The sequence below is a fragment of the Erpetoichthys calabaricus genome, chromosome 6 (assembly GCF_900747795.2).
Source record: "Erpetoichthys calabaricus chromosome 6, fErpCal1.3, whole genome shotgun sequence".
NCBI lineage: Eukaryota > Metazoa > Chordata > Cladistia > Polypteriformes > Polypteridae > Erpetoichthys > Erpetoichthys calabaricus.
The window spans coordinates 102,921,493-102,939,839 of NC_041399.2; the positions used below are offsets into that span (position 1 = coordinate 102,921,493).

General features: G+C 37.0%; 1 protein-coding gene across 1 annotated transcript in view; it reads right to left on the reverse strand.

The window, feature by feature from the left end:
- The window catches only part of drosha (drosha ribonuclease III), a 139,709-nt gene that overhangs the window by 25,880 nt on the left and 95,482 nt on the right, over positions 1 to 18,347 (reverse strand). The window contains exons 23-24 of the mRNA XM_028803821.2: positions 2,878 to 2,948; positions 1,153 to 1,197 (exon numbers count right to left, since the gene is read on the reverse strand). Coding sequence (XP_028659654.1) covers positions 1,153 to 1,197; positions 2,878 to 2,948 — 116 coding nt within the window. The remainder of the gene's footprint in view (positions 1 to 1,152; positions 1,198 to 2,877; positions 2,949 to 18,347) is intronic.

Consider the following 18,347-nt stretch of genomic DNA (forward strand, 5'->3'; position numbering starts at 1 on the left):
TAAACCATAAAGAATTATTGCAAAGTACAGATAAAGAGAAAAATAAAAGATTAAAGAAAATTATTGTAAATCCTGGACAATATAAAGGTCACAGTTTTTACAATACCTACACAGCCCATTTAAAATTGGGCATTTAACAGGCATATGTGCATGGGAGTTCTCCTATTTAAAATAATAAATTATTTTCTCTACACCTTTTCTCAAGAACAAACAATGATAACAAAAAAAAAAAAACAAAAAAAAAAACAGCAGACAGTACACCACGCAGTTGTTTAAAGTGAAGATGGCTTCTCTTGAATAAATGCCACAGCTCATATAAGATGAATGAGTGTATAACTACTGCTTATGCCCAGTGGATATATTTGAAAGTTTACTTGATTGGAATTCAAAGTATACATTGACACAATACATTTTTAATTGCTGAACATACTACAGGAAAAGAAAGCATCCATCAAATCATTCAATTGAAAAAGTAATTGGTTCCAGTATTGTTGGAGAAGTATTTAAGCAAGATTTTTTTTCCCACTCTTTAAAGTAATGTGTGTACAAATAGCCGTCCCAGCCAGTGTAGTTAATGGTTATCTTTCCCGGTCAGGTGGACATTGGAGTGGAAGAATAGAGGGAGACTGCCTCACAAAGCCAAGCATGTCTCCAATAGGCTGGATGGATTGTGTTTTGACTCTCACAGGGCTGCCTGCATGGGAGTTGTACTTGTGGTGGACAGCCCTGCTGAGGTCCTTTGGTGCTGCTAGGGGGAGTTACAGGGGGCAGGCTTCCCTGTCAGGGAGAGGTTCCACCTGGCCCAGAAGTGCTTCCGGGCACAAACTTGTTGCACTGGAAGTACTCCCAGGCCCAGGGGAAAAGGGAGCACTTCACCTTTCTATGGTGAGTCAAAGTTGGGAGAGGAGTAGGGTGAAGCTCACCTAGAAGGCTTGGATGAGTTAATGAGGAAAAAAAGAAATCATTCTAGTAAGGTGAACTAATTGAAAATAAGCTTTGTAATGATTTTTTTTTTAAATAAAAGACTTTAATTTAACCTGGGCCTGCATCTGTAGCAATTTTATCAATGGTTTGGGGTGCCCCATAAAGGCCACACCACTAACTCAAGGTTTACAGTATTCAGAAAGAGTACACAGAGTCATAGAAACTTACTTGCAGAGGATGTAGTGGATAATTAAGCCACACTTCCCTTAGGTCCTGTAAAATAGTTAACACACTATTAAGTATTTAAACAGAGAAAAACAAAGTCATGCTGATAATTTCAAACTGTTTTGGAGAAACAGACACATACAGCAAACCAATATAACAAAACAATTAAGTTTATGCAAGTGACATCTTGGAGTTTTAAGGTATAACAATATGCACTGGCTACAATAAAACATTAAAAGATAATCAGACATAACACTATCTACCTATATCTATCCATACATAAACATAAATCAAAAAACATAGTATACAGATGTTTAAAAGAAGGTGCAAAACTTCTCCCTACCTAGTTACTCATCACCTGAAAGTTAGAATTAGCATTGCAGTAAAAATGATCAAAATTGCTAAAAGGTTATTTTAAAGCCGTAGGCCATTAGCACTGGCAAAAACTGTGGACCGAGGTTGTAGTTATTCTTTGAGAAAATTTATTAAAAGTATATATATTTATTAGCAACAGCCAATCTTACATTTACTCTGTAACACAGTACCTTAGATCAAAAGTTTGTGATAAACTTCATAGTCATGCTATTTGATTTTAAGCCATATGTTCAGGACAACTGGCTAAAGAGAAGAAAAAAAGGAATTCCTAAACATGAATACCGATACATCTAGAGTGAGCTTATTGGTTTTCCAGATTACCACACATCAGGAGGGCCGACCGTGAACCTTTGCTAGTGCTCACATGAGCTTCTAAACTTGACAGTCAGTACTTTTTCATTAGAGAAAGGTCTCTAATTCTATTCAGTGGATCGGAAGCGAAGACAGAAATCCTGTTTAGAAATGCCACCTTACTAAATCAGCTTTACAGCACAAAGGTGAGTGCTTAGTGCAATTTGAAAACAGCATAGTGTCTCCTTCCGGGAGCAGGTGGCTGATTTAGTAGCCAAAAAAATTTTATCTGAAGAGTTCTTTGCATGTAACAGTATCCAAACTGGACTGCTTACAGGTGCATGTAATAATATGGGAATAATCAAAGAGCATGCTGTAGGGGAACACTGGGTGAATTACGTCACACATGGAAGCAAGACATTTCAGCATATAGATAAGACGGCTGGTTAGTGAAGTGAAGTTTGTTGTTTCGTGACTGTTTTGTGACAGGTATTGCTCAGCTTCCAACATAACAGAACAAATCTCAAATTCTGACAAAATATCAATTAGATAGAGAAAATATTGTTTATTACAAAATATCATTTGCATGAAGCAATTCTGTTTTTCAGCAATAAATAACTTATGGTGAGCAACTTGACAGTTACAAGTGGTGCAATAATTTGTGCATGCGGGCTATCATTGGTTGCGCATTATTTTGTTCAGTTGTTCTTGTTATGTATATTCTTTTTAATAAAAAAAAAGACAGCAAACTTGTATGTTAATAGTTTTTTTTATTTTTTTAATTGAAAGAGAAAAAATATGCAGGTTATACCGATATGCAGGTTATAGTCTTGTGCAGAATATATCTGTTAATCTTGGAAATCACAGAAATATCTGACAACAGTTACATAGGAGCAATATTTTGAAATCAAATAAATCTGGACACTGGAAATGAATTTGAAATAAATGAGAAATATTTTGAACATTGAAATTTGTTATTTATGCCCACTTATAAATGAGTAGATAAAATTATACTCTGCATATTTTTAAACAATTCTTTTAACCCTAATTAAAGATAATTACCTCACTATTAAATAACAATCGTCCAAATAAATGCTTTGCTTCTTCCAATCCACCCTCTAAGTATACAGCTCCTGAAAGAAGACAAAAAAAAAAAAATCATTACAGGTAGTCATTGACTTACAACCTATGCGTCTTATGACCATTCGACTTACTACCGCTAACGTGTCTCATGGGTAAACGACAGTTTTTGGCACACCAGCTCCGCACTCTGCGACTCATTCATTTCGATCTCAGTTTATTACCCGCAGTGGTTTTGACTATGTTCAGTTACATTTGTCTTACAAGTACAGGAAAAAGGCAACTGATCTTGACACAAAAATGAAGGTGATCAAGCAGTATGAGGGAGGAAAGAATGTGAATGTGATTGCATGTGACTTTAAGTTATCCCATTGTAACTAGTGTTCATGGTTAGCACTGTATTGCTGTGCTCTGGTTTTGAATTAAATGTTTTATTCTATTTTAGCCACAAACAACACCCCAATCTTAATGTATTCTATCTGACAAAAGTCAGAAAAGATTGACATTTTCTGAATGGTAATTTTTCAGTTTTACAGTATCCTCCAACTCTGTGAAAGTGTTTTTAAGAAAATATTTGTAAAAATGCTACTTTCATTTTTTTTCCACTGTGTACCTTTTTTCTCTGAAAGTGTATGTGCAAAGCAAAAACTGCACATTGCAAATTGAAAAAGATTTACATTCAGGAAGAAAGGTCCATGATTCCATTTCTTTATCAAAAAGGTGTATTTTGTTAGAATATATTATTGTAGTTTAGAAATGGCAATGGCAAAATTATTGAATTGGAAATGGCAATAGCATTTACAAATATTTTACTAAAACCTGAGATGGCACACCTTAACTTAAAAAGGAAAACAAACATCCACGGTTTCATGTATGATTCATTTTACTGTAAGTTTTACTTTTTCAAATATAAAACCTCAGTTAGCTAATCCTGATGTTTCTTCACATTTAATTCAAGAGGGAGTGCCATGTAAACTGGGAGGCAAAATCTAAACAAAAATCTTCAGGAGAAGAGCACCATTTGTATAAAAAAACTCATTAGTCAAGGTTCTGATTTTCTCTGGCTTTTAACATTGCTGTAAAACAAATGGGAAAAACTAAGAAAAAAATTATGCATGTTCCACACAATATCCCTTTCTACAATAAGGAAGGAGTAAGTGATAAAAATATAACAATTAATTCAAATGGCTTATTACGAACTACAATTAACACACCTTTTGTCTATTTTCATTTGTCCCTCATAGGTAAGGAATACTGAATATCATGAATATTGAAAATGATTGTAACTTTAATATTGAATATTAATAAGCTGTTTTATACCAGAAATACACCAAGCAGAAAGGTCTGATTTTCCTGGCTCTTTTTCTTCAGCTCTTGATTTTTATGTACCGTATTTGACAGACTAATAAGGGTGACTAAGAAAAACATCATACTGCAGTTAGCACAAGTACAAGATACAAGGTGCAAACAGGCTTATAAAGAAGACAGAAAAAACAAAGTGTTTCTAGATGTTGCAGAGTTTACTTAAATGGAGACAAGATTCTGGAGTACACAAACATCCACAAATATTTTGTCAACACTTTTAGTATCTAGTGTAGTGAGAAGTCAAGCAAAATGACAGCTTTAATTGGCTAACAAAAAACAATAACAATATGCAAGCTTTCAAAGGGGCCTGAGTTGCCTCAAAAGCTTGCATATTGTAATCTTTTTAGTTAGCCAATAAAAGGTGTAATTTTGCTTGACTTCTCACTACATGGATAATAGCTAACATGGTACAACACCCTCGTACTAGTATCTAGTTCGGAAACTTAAGAAATTTCCATTTTAATCTGAAAAATAATTAGATTTTCAGAAAACCACTTTAAAATCATTGTCAAAGCAGTCAATCCCTGAAACACTCAAATGGTAGGTGGGTTGTAACCAAGAAGGGCAGTAAAATGAATTTATCTCACACTGTCTGAAAACAAGGCCTCTCACAGTAAATACAAAAAAACCTTATAATGCCAATACTGCTAGGATAAACATATATGAAATATATGTAAATTAATAATTAAAACTTGACATTTAGAACAACCATTTCAGGAATTAATTCCTAGTATTGCTTCACCTACTATTAGCAACCCAGTTAAAAGTCCTTGAATTGAAAAGAGTTTCACTGATTATATGTATACTAATAAAATGGCGAATCAGATATACAATCCACTTTATGCAAACACTGTTCACTAGAGCACTAAGATAGGAATCATGTGAGTAACCAGAGGTAGATTGTACGTTCAGGTACAGGGTAATAGTTTGCAAAGACAGCAGCCGCAGATTTAAATAAATATTTGTTTGCAGATGTTTGAAAATTACTAGTTACTGTTTTGTTGATTTTCTAAGTTAAAATAAAGTTACATGTAAGTTAAGCATATAAATTTATACAGGATAATTATTGTCACGTGTATACAGTACAGTGAAATGCTTACTTGTATATTCTAATAAACATGTATTACGTCACCACGTTATGACACCATGATTAGTGGATACTGTATTACCCTGACATTTCTGCTTACCTAACCTGAAAATTCTAAAATCATGAGTTCAGAACTGTTAATCAGAGATGTTCATATTTGCCTTATACAACAAACCAGTCTGTGCGCTGGTTAGAAAATTAAAAAGGATAAGACTGATCTTAAAACATTCTGTGATATATCCATCACTGTTCACTTAATGTAAAAATGACAAAAATGCTTTCTTCTTATGTATTATGAGTAAAACTAATTTGAAATTATTTGCATCAAGTTAGGATTAGATGTACTGATAAACGGAGACTTTTTCCCCTAGTGAGCGAGTGCTTTTAAACAAATTGTCTGTAAAAAGTACAGTGTACCCGGAAAGTATTCAGAACGCATCACTTTTTCCACATTTTGTCATGTTACAGCCTTATTCCAAATTGCATTAAATTCATTTTTTTCCTCAGAATTCTACACACAACACCCCATAATGACAACGTGAAAAAAGTTTACTTGAGGTTTTTGCAAATTTATTAAAAATAAAAAAATTGAGAAAGCACATGTACAGTATTGTATTCACAGCGTTTGCCATGAAGCTCGAAATTGAGCTCAGGTGCTTCCTGTTTCCCCTGATCATCCTTGAGATGTTTCTGCAGCTTAATTGGAGTCCACCTCTGGTAAATTCAGTTGACTGGACATGATTTGGAAAGGCACATACCTGTCTATATAAGGTCCCACAGTTGACAGTTCATGTCAGAGCACAAACCAAGCATGAAGTCAAAGGAATTGTCTGTAGACCTCCGAGACAGGACTGTCTTGAGGCACAAATCTGGGGAAGGTTACAGAAAAATTTCTGCTGCTTTGAAGGTCCCAATGAGCACAGTGGCCTCCATCATCCGTAAGTGGAAGAAGTCTGAAACCACCAGGACTCTTCCTAGAGCTGGCTGGCCATCTAAACTGAGCGATCGGGGGAGAAGGGCCTTAGTCAGGGAGGTGACCAAGAACCCCATGGTCACTCTGTCAGAGCTCCAGAGGTCCTCTGTGGAGAGAGGAAAATGTTCCAGAAGGACAACCATCTCTGCAGCAATCCACCAATCAGGCCTGTATGGTAGAGTGGCTAGACGGAAGCCACTCCTTAGTAAAAGGCACATGGCAGCCTGCCTGGAGTTTGCCAAAAGGCACCTGAAGGACTCTCAGACCATGAGAAAGAAAATTCTCTGGTGTGATGAGACAAAGATTGAACTCTTTGGTGTGAATGCCAGGCGTCACGTGTGGAGGAAACCTGGCACTATCCCTACAGTGAAGCATGGTGGTGGCAGCATCATGCTGTGGGGATGTTTTTCAGCGGCAGGAACTGGGAGACTAGTCAGGATAAAGGGAAAGATGACTGCAGCAATGTACAGAGACATCCTGGATGAAAACCTGCTCCAGAGCGCTCTTGACCTCAGACTGGGGCGACGGTTCATCTTTCAGCAGAACAACGACCCTAAGCACAAAGCCAAGATATCAAAGGAGTGGTTTCAGGACAACTCTGTGAAAGTCCTTGAGTGGCCCAGCCAGAGCCCAGACTTGAATCCGATTGAACATCTCTGGAGAGATCTTAAAATGGCTGTGCACCGAAGCTTCCCATCCAACCTGGTGGAGCTTGAGAGGTGCTGCAAAGAGGAATGGGCGAAACTGGCCAAGGATAGGTGTGCCAAGCTTGTGGCATCATATTCAAAAAGACTTGAGGCTGTAATTGCTGCCAAAGGTACATCGACAAAGTATTGAGCAAAGGATGTGACTTCTCAGTTTTTTTATTTTTAATAAATTTGCAAAAACCTCAAGTAAACTTTTTTCACGTTGTCAATATGGGGTGTTGTGTGTAGAATTCTGAGGAAAAAAATGAATTTAATCCATTTTGGAATAAGGCTGTAACATAACAAAAGGTGGAAAAAGTGATGCACTGTGAATACTTTCTGGATGCACTGTATGTTCACATTTTATCATCATTCTACATTGAATCTTGGTGGATTTGAATTTTTTGACACTGATAACTAAAAAGTATGTAATGTCAAAGTGAAAACAGATCTCTGCAAATTAAATTAATCATAAAAATAAAACACAAATGGGCCATGACAGCCTTGAACCAGACTTTACCAGTATTGCACATCCGGACACTGCACATTGCTCAGCAGTGTCCTGTGAATATCTCAGAGAGCTTCTTCAGGATGGTGGAAAAAGTTTTAAAAAGGAATGTATAACTTCTCCAAATTGGATTAAAGACACAGCCAGGTATAAAATCTGTGTCTTCCAATAGGCGAGTTATTCTGTTCAACCTAGTTGTCATTCCGTTAATTATAGGTCTTTGTTCTTGCTTGAGTCCATTTCACAGTTTCTGGCTCAAGATGTCTGCAGAAGGTTCTCTGGAGAGTTGTCCACTTTAGTATGCCACTAAAGCCAAGCAGAACTGGCAATGCCAGGTTTGTCATTTACAGCATGATGCTGCCATCACCATGCTTCTAGGTGGGAATGATATGTTTTGATAATGTGCAGTGTTTGGTTTATACCAAACTACTATTCAGTTTATGGGCCAAAAATGCTCAATTTTGATCACATCAGACCCTGGAATACTCTTCCAGGTAACTCTTGATTCTTCTATGTGCTGTCTACAATCTTTAGTTGAAATATCATGTGTGTTTTCTCTCTTTGCCTGTCCTCCATTAATCTGAGTCTGATGGAGCTCCCGGGCAGAACCTGTTATATGCACAGTCTCTCCAATGTTAGCCATAGTAGCTTGTGTCTCCATCAGAGTTATCAAAGGCCTCTTGGTGGCCTCCCTCACAGGTCTTCTTATTGCATGATCACTCATTTTTTTTTATGAACAACTCAGGCATATTTACAACCATTACAATTTTCTTAATGAATGACTTAATTGCTTTCCAAGGGGATATTCATTATGATTGTGACACCAAGGCTTCCTGACAGGCATTTAAAAAGTTTTGTCCAGAATGTTGTTAATTTGGTACACGCTCAAAACATGTGGCCTATTGAGGCTGAAGCTTGATTACAATATTCACAGGATGGATCTAGCCCTGGAAACATTTTGGACAATTTTAAATGAGATAGATGTGCTCGATAAAAGATTTTAAGTTGAATAACTGAATGCTTTGCGCATATGGAGCTAGAGTGAATTCTGTGCATGGCTGCCTTCCACACCTTTTCTGAAATGTTGAGATCCTTTTCCCAGTGTACTATGGGATCTTTAAAAGGACAGGACTTTAAAAAGGTTTTATATATCATATACTGTGAATTTCCCCTTGGGATTAATAAAGTATCTATCTATCTATTTTATATACAGGTAAAATTCCATTACAACTGCCAGGGACCTAAAAAATATTTTGTTGTAATGAAAATTTCATAGTAATGAGATTCTGTATGTCACTATATAGTGCTTTCCTTAACTTGCGTTCAGTCATTTGCAATAATTTCAATAGCTTTTCTCATGTTAATTTTAATTTCCTCCTGTCTACAAGTTATGCTGACGAGAATTTTTCTCAGCATTTCCTTGTGATAATACACTTTCAGGGTGTGAATGATGCCCAAATCCAATGGCTGAAGCAAGGCTGTGCAATTGGGTGGGAGGAATTCAACGCAAACATTATCTAAATGTGGAAGCATGTTGTGGGCAACACAGTTATCAATCAGAAGCCAAATTATCCTTCTCTTCTTCTTCATAGTGTGAGGTTTCTGAACTCTTTTGGGATCTCCCCCACCCAGTGGGAACGACACACTGAAGTGCGTCCCGAAGCACGATTGCTGCGTCTCTGGAAGATTGTTTGTCTGTTGACGGGGCAGGACAACAGCAGGCTCACAGCGCTGCAGTGAGGATCCACAGAAGCAAATCATAAAAGATTGGGGTCGCTCTATAAGTCCCTGTCTTTCACCGCAAAATACGAGGCTTACTCTCAGTACTTTAGCAAAACCAGCTTTATTCAGCTTGAAACAGGAACAGCACGGTTATTTATTGTAGCGTGATCTGCCACACAGCAGTCAGGCAGGGTCGTGGCCGGGTTAGTGGCCAAGTAACACTGTTCCATGCATTTACAATGTTCCTTGTTTCACCCATTGAGATCTTTTCTGTTTTCTTCGGTGAAGAGCTGCAGCAGAGCTGTGAGCCTGCTGTTGCTCTGGCAATGGATAAACAGTCTTCCACAGACACGGTGATTGCACTCTGGGACGCTCTTCGGCATGTTGTCCAGTTGGGGGCGATCCCAAGAGAGTTTAGAAACCTCACATTTTCTGGAATGAGTGCCGCATTAATACAAATGTTTCTTGAATGAGTATCACTGAACCACATAAAAGCTGCTTTTTCGACCTCTTCAAATGCAGCAGTTTGCATGTGTTTGCACCCCAAGATTTTTCTTCTTTTTTTGCTCGGTCTTTCAAGAAAGTGGACAGTGTCGATGGCGAAATTCCAAATTCACTGACAACGTCATTTTTGCAGCTCTCGATTGCGGCAAAAAGAAAAATTTTTCTAATATGAACTGTTATCGTTTTTTTGTGTCTGCCGTTTCTATAGGAGGGTGACAATGAGTTAAATTCCAATGGATGTTTTTCAAATGTTGACAAGCAATAAGCAAAAAGTATCACTGAAAACCACAGAAAACAAAAACACACCAAAAAAAACAAAAAAAACCACAACAGTACGAGGAAAGTTCAAATAAATTTTTTTTTTTTTCTTTACAGTGTTTCCGTTTGGGGATCGTTGTGCACAACTGAGCTGCAACCTCTGTGGATGAATCATTTAAGCATTTCAAGACGTTTTGGGCACTTCATTGTAATGAAAGTATCTGCTGAATGTATTTCGTAGTAACGAGATTTCTATAGACTCGTGTCATTATGTTTTATATATTATAGAAACACGGTCTTTAAGACTGATCAATATTTCTTCTGGAATAGAAATAGGTGGGAGGTGAGGAAAATTGGGAAGATTTTGTTTCAAATTTAGAGATAGTGGAAAAATTGTGTTGATGGGAAGCTAATTTTGGAGTGTAATTGCTTGGAGGATGCAAAGACATTGTTTATATACACATCTTTAAATTATTTAATCCCATACATTTTCCAAACATTAAAAACTATATAAGTTTGAGAGGGTGGAAAAAGGGTGTCATCATGTAGAAGTGTCACAGGTAAAATATTCTCTAACTTGAAGTACTTCCTACATTGGTTCCATATTCTGAGTGAAGGACAATTAGGTTGTTAGTGTATTGACGATTGACGATACCTTGTTGTTACTGGTGTACAAAGCAAGGAATATAAAGAAGTACTGCAGGATTTCATTTCTATTGCAGACCAAGCTAGTGCGTGTACATCAATTTGTGTCAATGTCCAGGCTGTTATACCCTGTATATTTGCCGCCCAATAATAAAACTGAAAATTACGTACAGCCAATGCACCTTCTGATTTGGGTCTTTGTAGGGTCGCCCTTTTGATGTGTGGATATTTCACATTCCAAATAAATGAAGTTATTATTCAATCTAAATTCTTAAAAAATGATTTGTTAATGTATATGGGGTTATTTTGAAATAGACACGGAAACTTAGGTAGGAAATTCATCTAGGACAGTGTAAATTCTCCATGCTAAAGTAAGATGGAGGGTAGACCATCTATGGATGTCTTGTTTAGGTTTTTCCATGCAGACAGCAACATTTTGTTGAAAAAGAGCTTAATATTTACTTGTGATGTTTACCCCTAGGTATTTAAACCACTCTGCAAAGATAAAAAGGAAGGTGTCCAATCTAATGTTTGCTACAGAATTCACTGGAAAAAGCACACTTTTGTTCAAATTAAATTTTGAGTCCAGGTATCTTTTGAGATACCTAATTCAAAAACTGAACCAGATCTAAATACTGAAAATTTACAAAAAAAAGACTCCTACTGGGGGTTTAGACTAACTACTCAGGGAACACTGAACACACATCTGAACCTATTAGCTCTGACCTTCCATTTCCTCTGACAGTAATGAGAGGTCACCAGTTCATAGCATGCAAAATTTTACAGAGCCGGTGTAAGAAAGATCCAAGATCATAATTTGAATTTAAGCATGCATAACCAATAGATGATGTTAGTTTTAATTAACAATTTGAGAAATTCACATTTTATAATAAAAAATGGTTTCTTATACCATGTCATATTGGACTACATTGTTGTGGACTTTACAGAGAAGTTAGTTGTTCCACAGTCCCAAAGTGAGACTGTTTTATGCCTAACGCACTTGAATTTGATAGGTGGCCATTTCACCTCTGAGAAAATGAGAAAGCTTATTTGGAAACATTTCTGTTGGCTAAATCTAGTTAAAGATTAAAACTATTTTTTAACCTTGTATTATTTGTCAATCAGTCTTAGGAATTCAACCTACTTGTGATTCACTGACTCTAATGCCAAATTTAGAAGTATGTTTTGAGAGGGGGGGATAGATATTATTGCGCCATCACCGTAGAGCTAAAATGGGTACTAGAATATTCCTGTGTTAGTACATTATGCTACCATATATCTGTTGAAAGCTCTGAAAGAGGTTTTTTACTCATATTGGAATATTTTTGGAAATTTTAACAGATCTGGATATACCTTTTACTTATAGACTCATGAAAGAATTATGTAAGAATTTTCCTATAAATAAATTAAGCACAACTGTTTGTCATCTGCAGACAAATGAATTAACTGAAAGATTTAATACAACACTGAAACAAATAATTAGGTGTGTTGTTCTCAAACACCCAACATTATGGAATACTGCAGTTTCTTATGAATTATGTGAGAGAAACACCATAGGCATCTACTGGTTGAAATGCTTTTTATGCAGATCATCCAGAGGTGCTTGATTACTTAAGAGAAGAATGGCTGGACAGTCACACGAATGATCATACATCTAAATTAGCTGACCAACTCATTATTTTATAAGAAAAAAAGTGTCTACATTATCCTTGATTTCAAAACAGCATTTGCAATGAGAACAGGAAACTGAAAAATGTTTCTTAATTACAACACTATTATTATTAATAGTAATGATGATTTGGAGGATGAAAAGATAACAATAGCATATACAATGTTAATTGAACTACACAGTGATTCAAACAAATGCAAGAATAAACTTAAGTCATATTTAATATACTCAAACGAAATTAAAGCTTACATATTCACAAATTTATAAATAGCAAATAACACAAAAGATGGCTTTCTTGGTTTCACTCACAAATACATTATCTTAACATTCTGAAAAAGGCTTAATCTATTCAGTATCAAAGCAGGGCCAGAGCCCATTATGACAATACTGTTTTCAAACCAGGAGCAAACCCTGGATTAGAAAGTAATTAATCTCAGGGCCCACTCAGTAAAAACCCACACTCATACTGTGCTTGAAGAAAAGTTGATGCAGACATGATGCGGCTGACGCAGACACAAATGGGCAAACTACATGCTGCTAACAGCTCGGTGAACAATTTGAACTCACAATGCTGCACATCTTTACAAATATATTTTCCATTAATTGATTCAATGTGACCAGAATTGCTCCTGTATTTCTTAATAGCAGATAAAAGACTCTGAGCTTAAAGTTCACTGAACTGTACTCAGCTTCTGCAAAATGATTCTAGAATGAAAATGTAAACCTTGAAATCCTTTTCAGAACTCACTTTATGTAGGTAGAAATTGTGCATGTTGCACAAGTTAGTCAAAGGTTCTGTGGCACTAAGCAATTTTCTATATTTCATTGCATTTCTTCCTTTTTTTTTTTTTTTTTTGGTTGAGTCTATTGATGACCAAGAGCTCTAGCTTTGGGTCCTTACTGGTCAAGTAAAGAAGCAGAATGTTCCGGGGGATGGTCTGAGAAAGTGGATGATGTAATGTTCTTTCATGAACCCAGTAAGATTTTCTAGTTGTCATATACACAGTTTTCGTAACAGAATAAGAGCTGAATTCAAGAGGTATTGAAGAACAAGGATATAATGGAGAAATAATTTTATTTTAGGCTGGTTGTGCCCTATGCTAAAACACCTCATGTCTTTTAACCAATCAGTGTATATTACATAAGCATTAATTTAGCACTGTTATAAAAAATGTATTTATTTTTTTTATTTTTATTTTTTTATAATTTTATTGTAACCATTCCATACACATAGATCGATTTATACAAAAAAGAATTGAAGACAAATCAAACCCCACCCTTGAGAAGGACAGCATGGCCAAAGGAGAATTGCTTAGGGCTTTTTAATAGGGCAAAAATAAACAAAAGAAAGGAAAAAATATATATAGGTAAATAAAAAATGGCGAAGGGAAAGAAATGCGGAAATAATTATTTCTTCTTATTCTAAAATATTATTGATTAGATCCTGCCAGGTTTTGAAAAAATTCTGTACAGATCCTCTAACTGAGAATTTGATTTTTTCCAATTTCAAATAATATAAAACATCGGTTTCCCACTGACTTATCAGAGGAGAGTTAGGATTCTTCCAATTTAGCAAAATAGGTCAGCGTGCCAAAAGTGTAGTGAATGCAATCACCGTTTGCTTGTCCTTCTCCACTTCAAGTCCGTCTGGAAGAACACCGAACACAGCTGTTAAAGGGTTAGGAGGGATTGTGACACCAAGGCTGTCTGAAAGGCACTTAAAAATTTTGGTCCAAAATGATGTTAATTTGGTGCAGGCCCAAAACATGTGACCCAGTGAGGCAGGAGCTTGGTTGCAGCGTTCGCAGGTTGGATCTTGCCCTGGAAAAATTTTGGATAGTTTTAAGCGAGACAGATGAGCTAGATATATAATTTTTAGTTGAATAATTCTATGCTTTGCGCATATGGAGCTCGAGTGAATTCTCTGCAATGCTACCTTCCACTCCTTTTCTGATATATTGATTAAGAGATCTTTTTCCCCAATGTCCTCTTGGATCTTTGAAAGGAAGGGATTCTAATAAGATTTTATATAATGCGGAAATGGTGTATAAATCCTCGAATTTGAGCAGTATTTTTTCCAGCATGGTGGAGGGTACGAGATGAGGAAAATCGGGCAGTTTCTGTTTAACAAAGTTTCTAATTTGAAGATAGTGAAAGAAATGTGTAGCTGGGAGGTTGAATTTGGAACGTAATTGCTCAAACGATGCAAAGGTATTGTCTATATAAAGATCTCTGAGCAATTTAATACCAAATCTTTTCCAGGTATTAAAAACTGGATATGTTTGCAAGGGTTGAAAGAGGTGGTTCTCTTGCAGAGGTGCCACAGATAAAAGATTTTCCATCTTAAAATGCTTTCTAAGTTGGTTCCATATTCTGAGTGAGTAAAGCACAATTGGGTTATTAGTATATTTGCGATAACTTGCATTTATTGGAGCGCAGAGCAGGGAGTATAAAGAAGTACTACAGGATGTTATTTCTATTGCGGGCCAAGCCTATGTATGTTCATTTTTTTTGTGTCCAGGTTTTTATGGCTTGTATGTTTACTGCCCAGTAATAAAACTGGAAATTAGGTAAAGCCATGCCACCTTTTGCCTGATGTCTTTGTAGGGTCGCTCTTCGGATACGTGAGTGTTTTGAGTTCCAAATAAATGAGGTTATAGTTGAATCTAATTGCTTAAAAAACGATTTACTGATATATATTGGAATGTTTTGAAATAAAAAAAAGTTTAGGAAGGATACTCATCTTAACAACATTAATTCTTTCGGCTAGAGTGAGATGAAGGGTTGACCATCTATGCAAGTCTTGCTTAATTTTTTCCATACAGACGGCAAAATTTTGTTGATAAAGAACTTTGTTTACTTGTGATATTTACCCCAAGGTATTTAAACTGGGCGGCATGGTGGCGCAGTGGTAGCGCTGCTGCCTCGCAGTTAGGAGACCCGGGTTTGCTTCCTGGGTCCTCCCTGCGTGGAGTTTGCATGTTCTCCGTGTGTCTGCGTGGGTTTCCTCCGGGTGCTCCGGTTTCCTCCCACAGTCCAAAGACATGCCAGTTAGATGGATTGACAATTCTAAATTGGCCCTAGTGTGTCCTTGGTGTGTGGGTGAGTTTGTGTGTGTCCTGCGGTGGGTTGGCACCCTGCCCGGGATTGGTTCCTGCCTTGTGCCCTGTGTTGGCTGGGATTGGCTCCAGCAGACCCCCGTGACCCTGTGTGCGGATTCAGCGGGTTGGACAATGGTTGGATGGATATTTAAACTGATCTGCTATAGTAAAAGGTAGGGTGTCCAATCTAATATTATATGCTTGTGAATTTACTGGAAAAAGTATACTTTTATTCAGATTAATTCTGAGACCAGATATCTTTTGAAATTCTGTGAGTGCTGTTAAAACTGCAGGCACAGTGTTTTCTGGGTCTGATATATATAAAACCATATAATCTGCATATAGAGAAATTTTCTGTTCCAGTCCTTCTCTGATAATCCCCTTTATCTGATAAGAATTTCGACAGTGAACCGCCAGTGGCTCAGTGGCGATTGCAAACAGCAGTGGTGACAAGGGGCACCCTTGTCTGGTGCCACGTTCTAGCTTAAAGTAGTCTGAACAAATGTTTTTAATACAAACTGAAGCTTCTGGATTGGTATACAGTAGTTTGATCCATGCACAAAAATTCGGGCCAAACCCAAATTTCTCCAATGCAGTGAAAAGGTAGTTTCATTCAATCATATCAAACGCTTTTTCTGCATCTAATGATAGTAATATCTCTGGGGTGTTTGACTTTGCTGGTGAATATATTACATTAAACAGGCGTTGGAGATTGGAAGATAAGTGTCGGCCTTTAATAAATCTAGTTTGATCCTGTGATATTACCGAGGGCAGCACTTTCTCCATCCTTCTAGCTATAATTTTTGAGAGTATCTTAACTTCATTAATCAGGAGTGAAATTGGTCTGTATGATGCACATTGTTACAAGTCCTTATTTTGTTTAGGAAAGACGGTGATTAATGGCACCCTGCCCGGGATTGTTTCCTGCCTTGTGCCCTGTGTTGGCTGGGATTGGCTCCAGCAGACCCCCGTGACCCTGTGTTCGGATTCAGTGGGTTGGAAAATGGATGGATGGAAGATGGTGATTAATGCTTGACGAAAAGTTTGAGGTAGAATTTGACTGTCTCTAGCTTCTGTAAATGTTCCCAATAAGAGGGGAGCTAAGAGTGGAGAATTTCTTATAAAATTCTACGGGGTAACCATCAGGGCCTGCTGATTTCCCGCTCTGAAGTGACTTTATAGCATCTAGTAATTCTGATAGGGTCAGAGGTTTATTCAGTTCCTCAGCACTTAAAGCATCTATTTGTGGTGTCTGTAATGTATCCAGAAATACATTAGATGGTGTGTTGTCTTCTTTGAACTCAGTAGAATATAAGATTTCATAATAATCTCTAAATGTGTGCATTATATTTTTATGGTCAATGATTTCTCCATTCGTGTTGGTGAGTACTGGGATTGCATTGCGAACTTCTTGTTTGTGAATTTGTTGAGCTAAAAGCTTATTAGCTTTTTCTCTGTGTTCATAGTAATGATGTCTTGACTTATAAATAAGTTGTTCAGTTTCTTTAGTTGCTAAGATGTTGAGTTCTGTATGCAGAGCCTGCCTTTTCCTATGAAGAGCTTCACTTGGACGTCTGGCTTGTTGACACTTTTTGGTTTCTAATTTATTTCTGTGGGAAAGATATGAAATAATCTGTCCTCTTAAGAAGGCCTTTAGAGTTTCCCCAGAGTGTTCCTGCAGAAACCTCTGAGGGTGTGTTTGTCTCTAGGAAGAAGCTGATTTGTTTGGATATAAATTCTGTGCAGTTCTCGTCTGCCAATAGAAGAGGATTAAGACGTCATCTGCGAGGTGAGTGTGAGGGGCTTAATGATTTTAGCTCCAAGACTAGAGGGGCATAGTCGGAGATAACAATTGTGTCGTATTTGCACGATTTAATCGTAGGCAAGAAATTATTATCTATAAAAAAATAATCAATTCTTGAGTAGCTATGATGCACTGGTGAGTAGAACGAATATGTTCTTGAGTTTGGGTTAAGAAACCTCCAGGGGTCTGATAAGTTGTGGTCAGTTACAAACTATGTAATTGTCTTTGCAGTGTTAGATGTCATCCCCCCTGTCACAGGAGTCCTATCTAAGAGTGGATTTAAAACACAATTATAGTCCCCAGCCATTATAATTTTATGAGTGTTCACATTGGGATTGGATGCAAATAGATTTTGCAAGAATTCCTTATCATCGACATTGGGTGCATAAACATTTATCAAAATCATTTTACTGTTAAATAAGTTGCCCATGACCATCACATATCTCCCTTCAGGGTCCGATACTACATCTGATGCTACAAATGGGACTGTTCGGCGTATGAGAATTCCCACACCTCTAGTTTACTTTGTAAAGCTAGAATGGAATATTTGGCCAGTCCAGTCTTTTTGTAGTCTGAACTGATCCTTGCTTAGTAAGTGGGTCTCCTGTAAAAATACTATTTTAGCGTTTAAGCCTGTTAGGTGAGAGCATACTTTCTTTCTCTTTAATTCGTGATTCAGGCCTTTAACATTCCAGCTCACAAAGTTAAATGTCCCATCATAGAGGCATTGATTCTGAGTTTTTAATGTCATTTTATAGTCTTAACTGGTAGTGAGGCAGTTTTAATTTTAATTTCAAATTTCCCCACGAGTTATTGCCATATAACCTATTGTTACGATGATATTTATAGTTATAAGGATTAGAAGAATAATTAGATATAGCCTGCTCTCTTTCTCTCCCCCCTTATCCCCCCACCCCCCCATTTTGCCTCCCCGCATGAAGCTTGATCCCACTTCACAATGTCCCAGTCCTCTGACATACAAAAAAAGACAGCATGTCCAAAACAAAACAAGCCCCCCTCCACAGCGGCGTTTTGAGAATTAAAACAAAGTAGAGATATCTATTGCAGCTGAAGTCTAAATACTATCTGCCAAAAATATAATCATTAACAGTCTTTAAGCTTAAAATAAT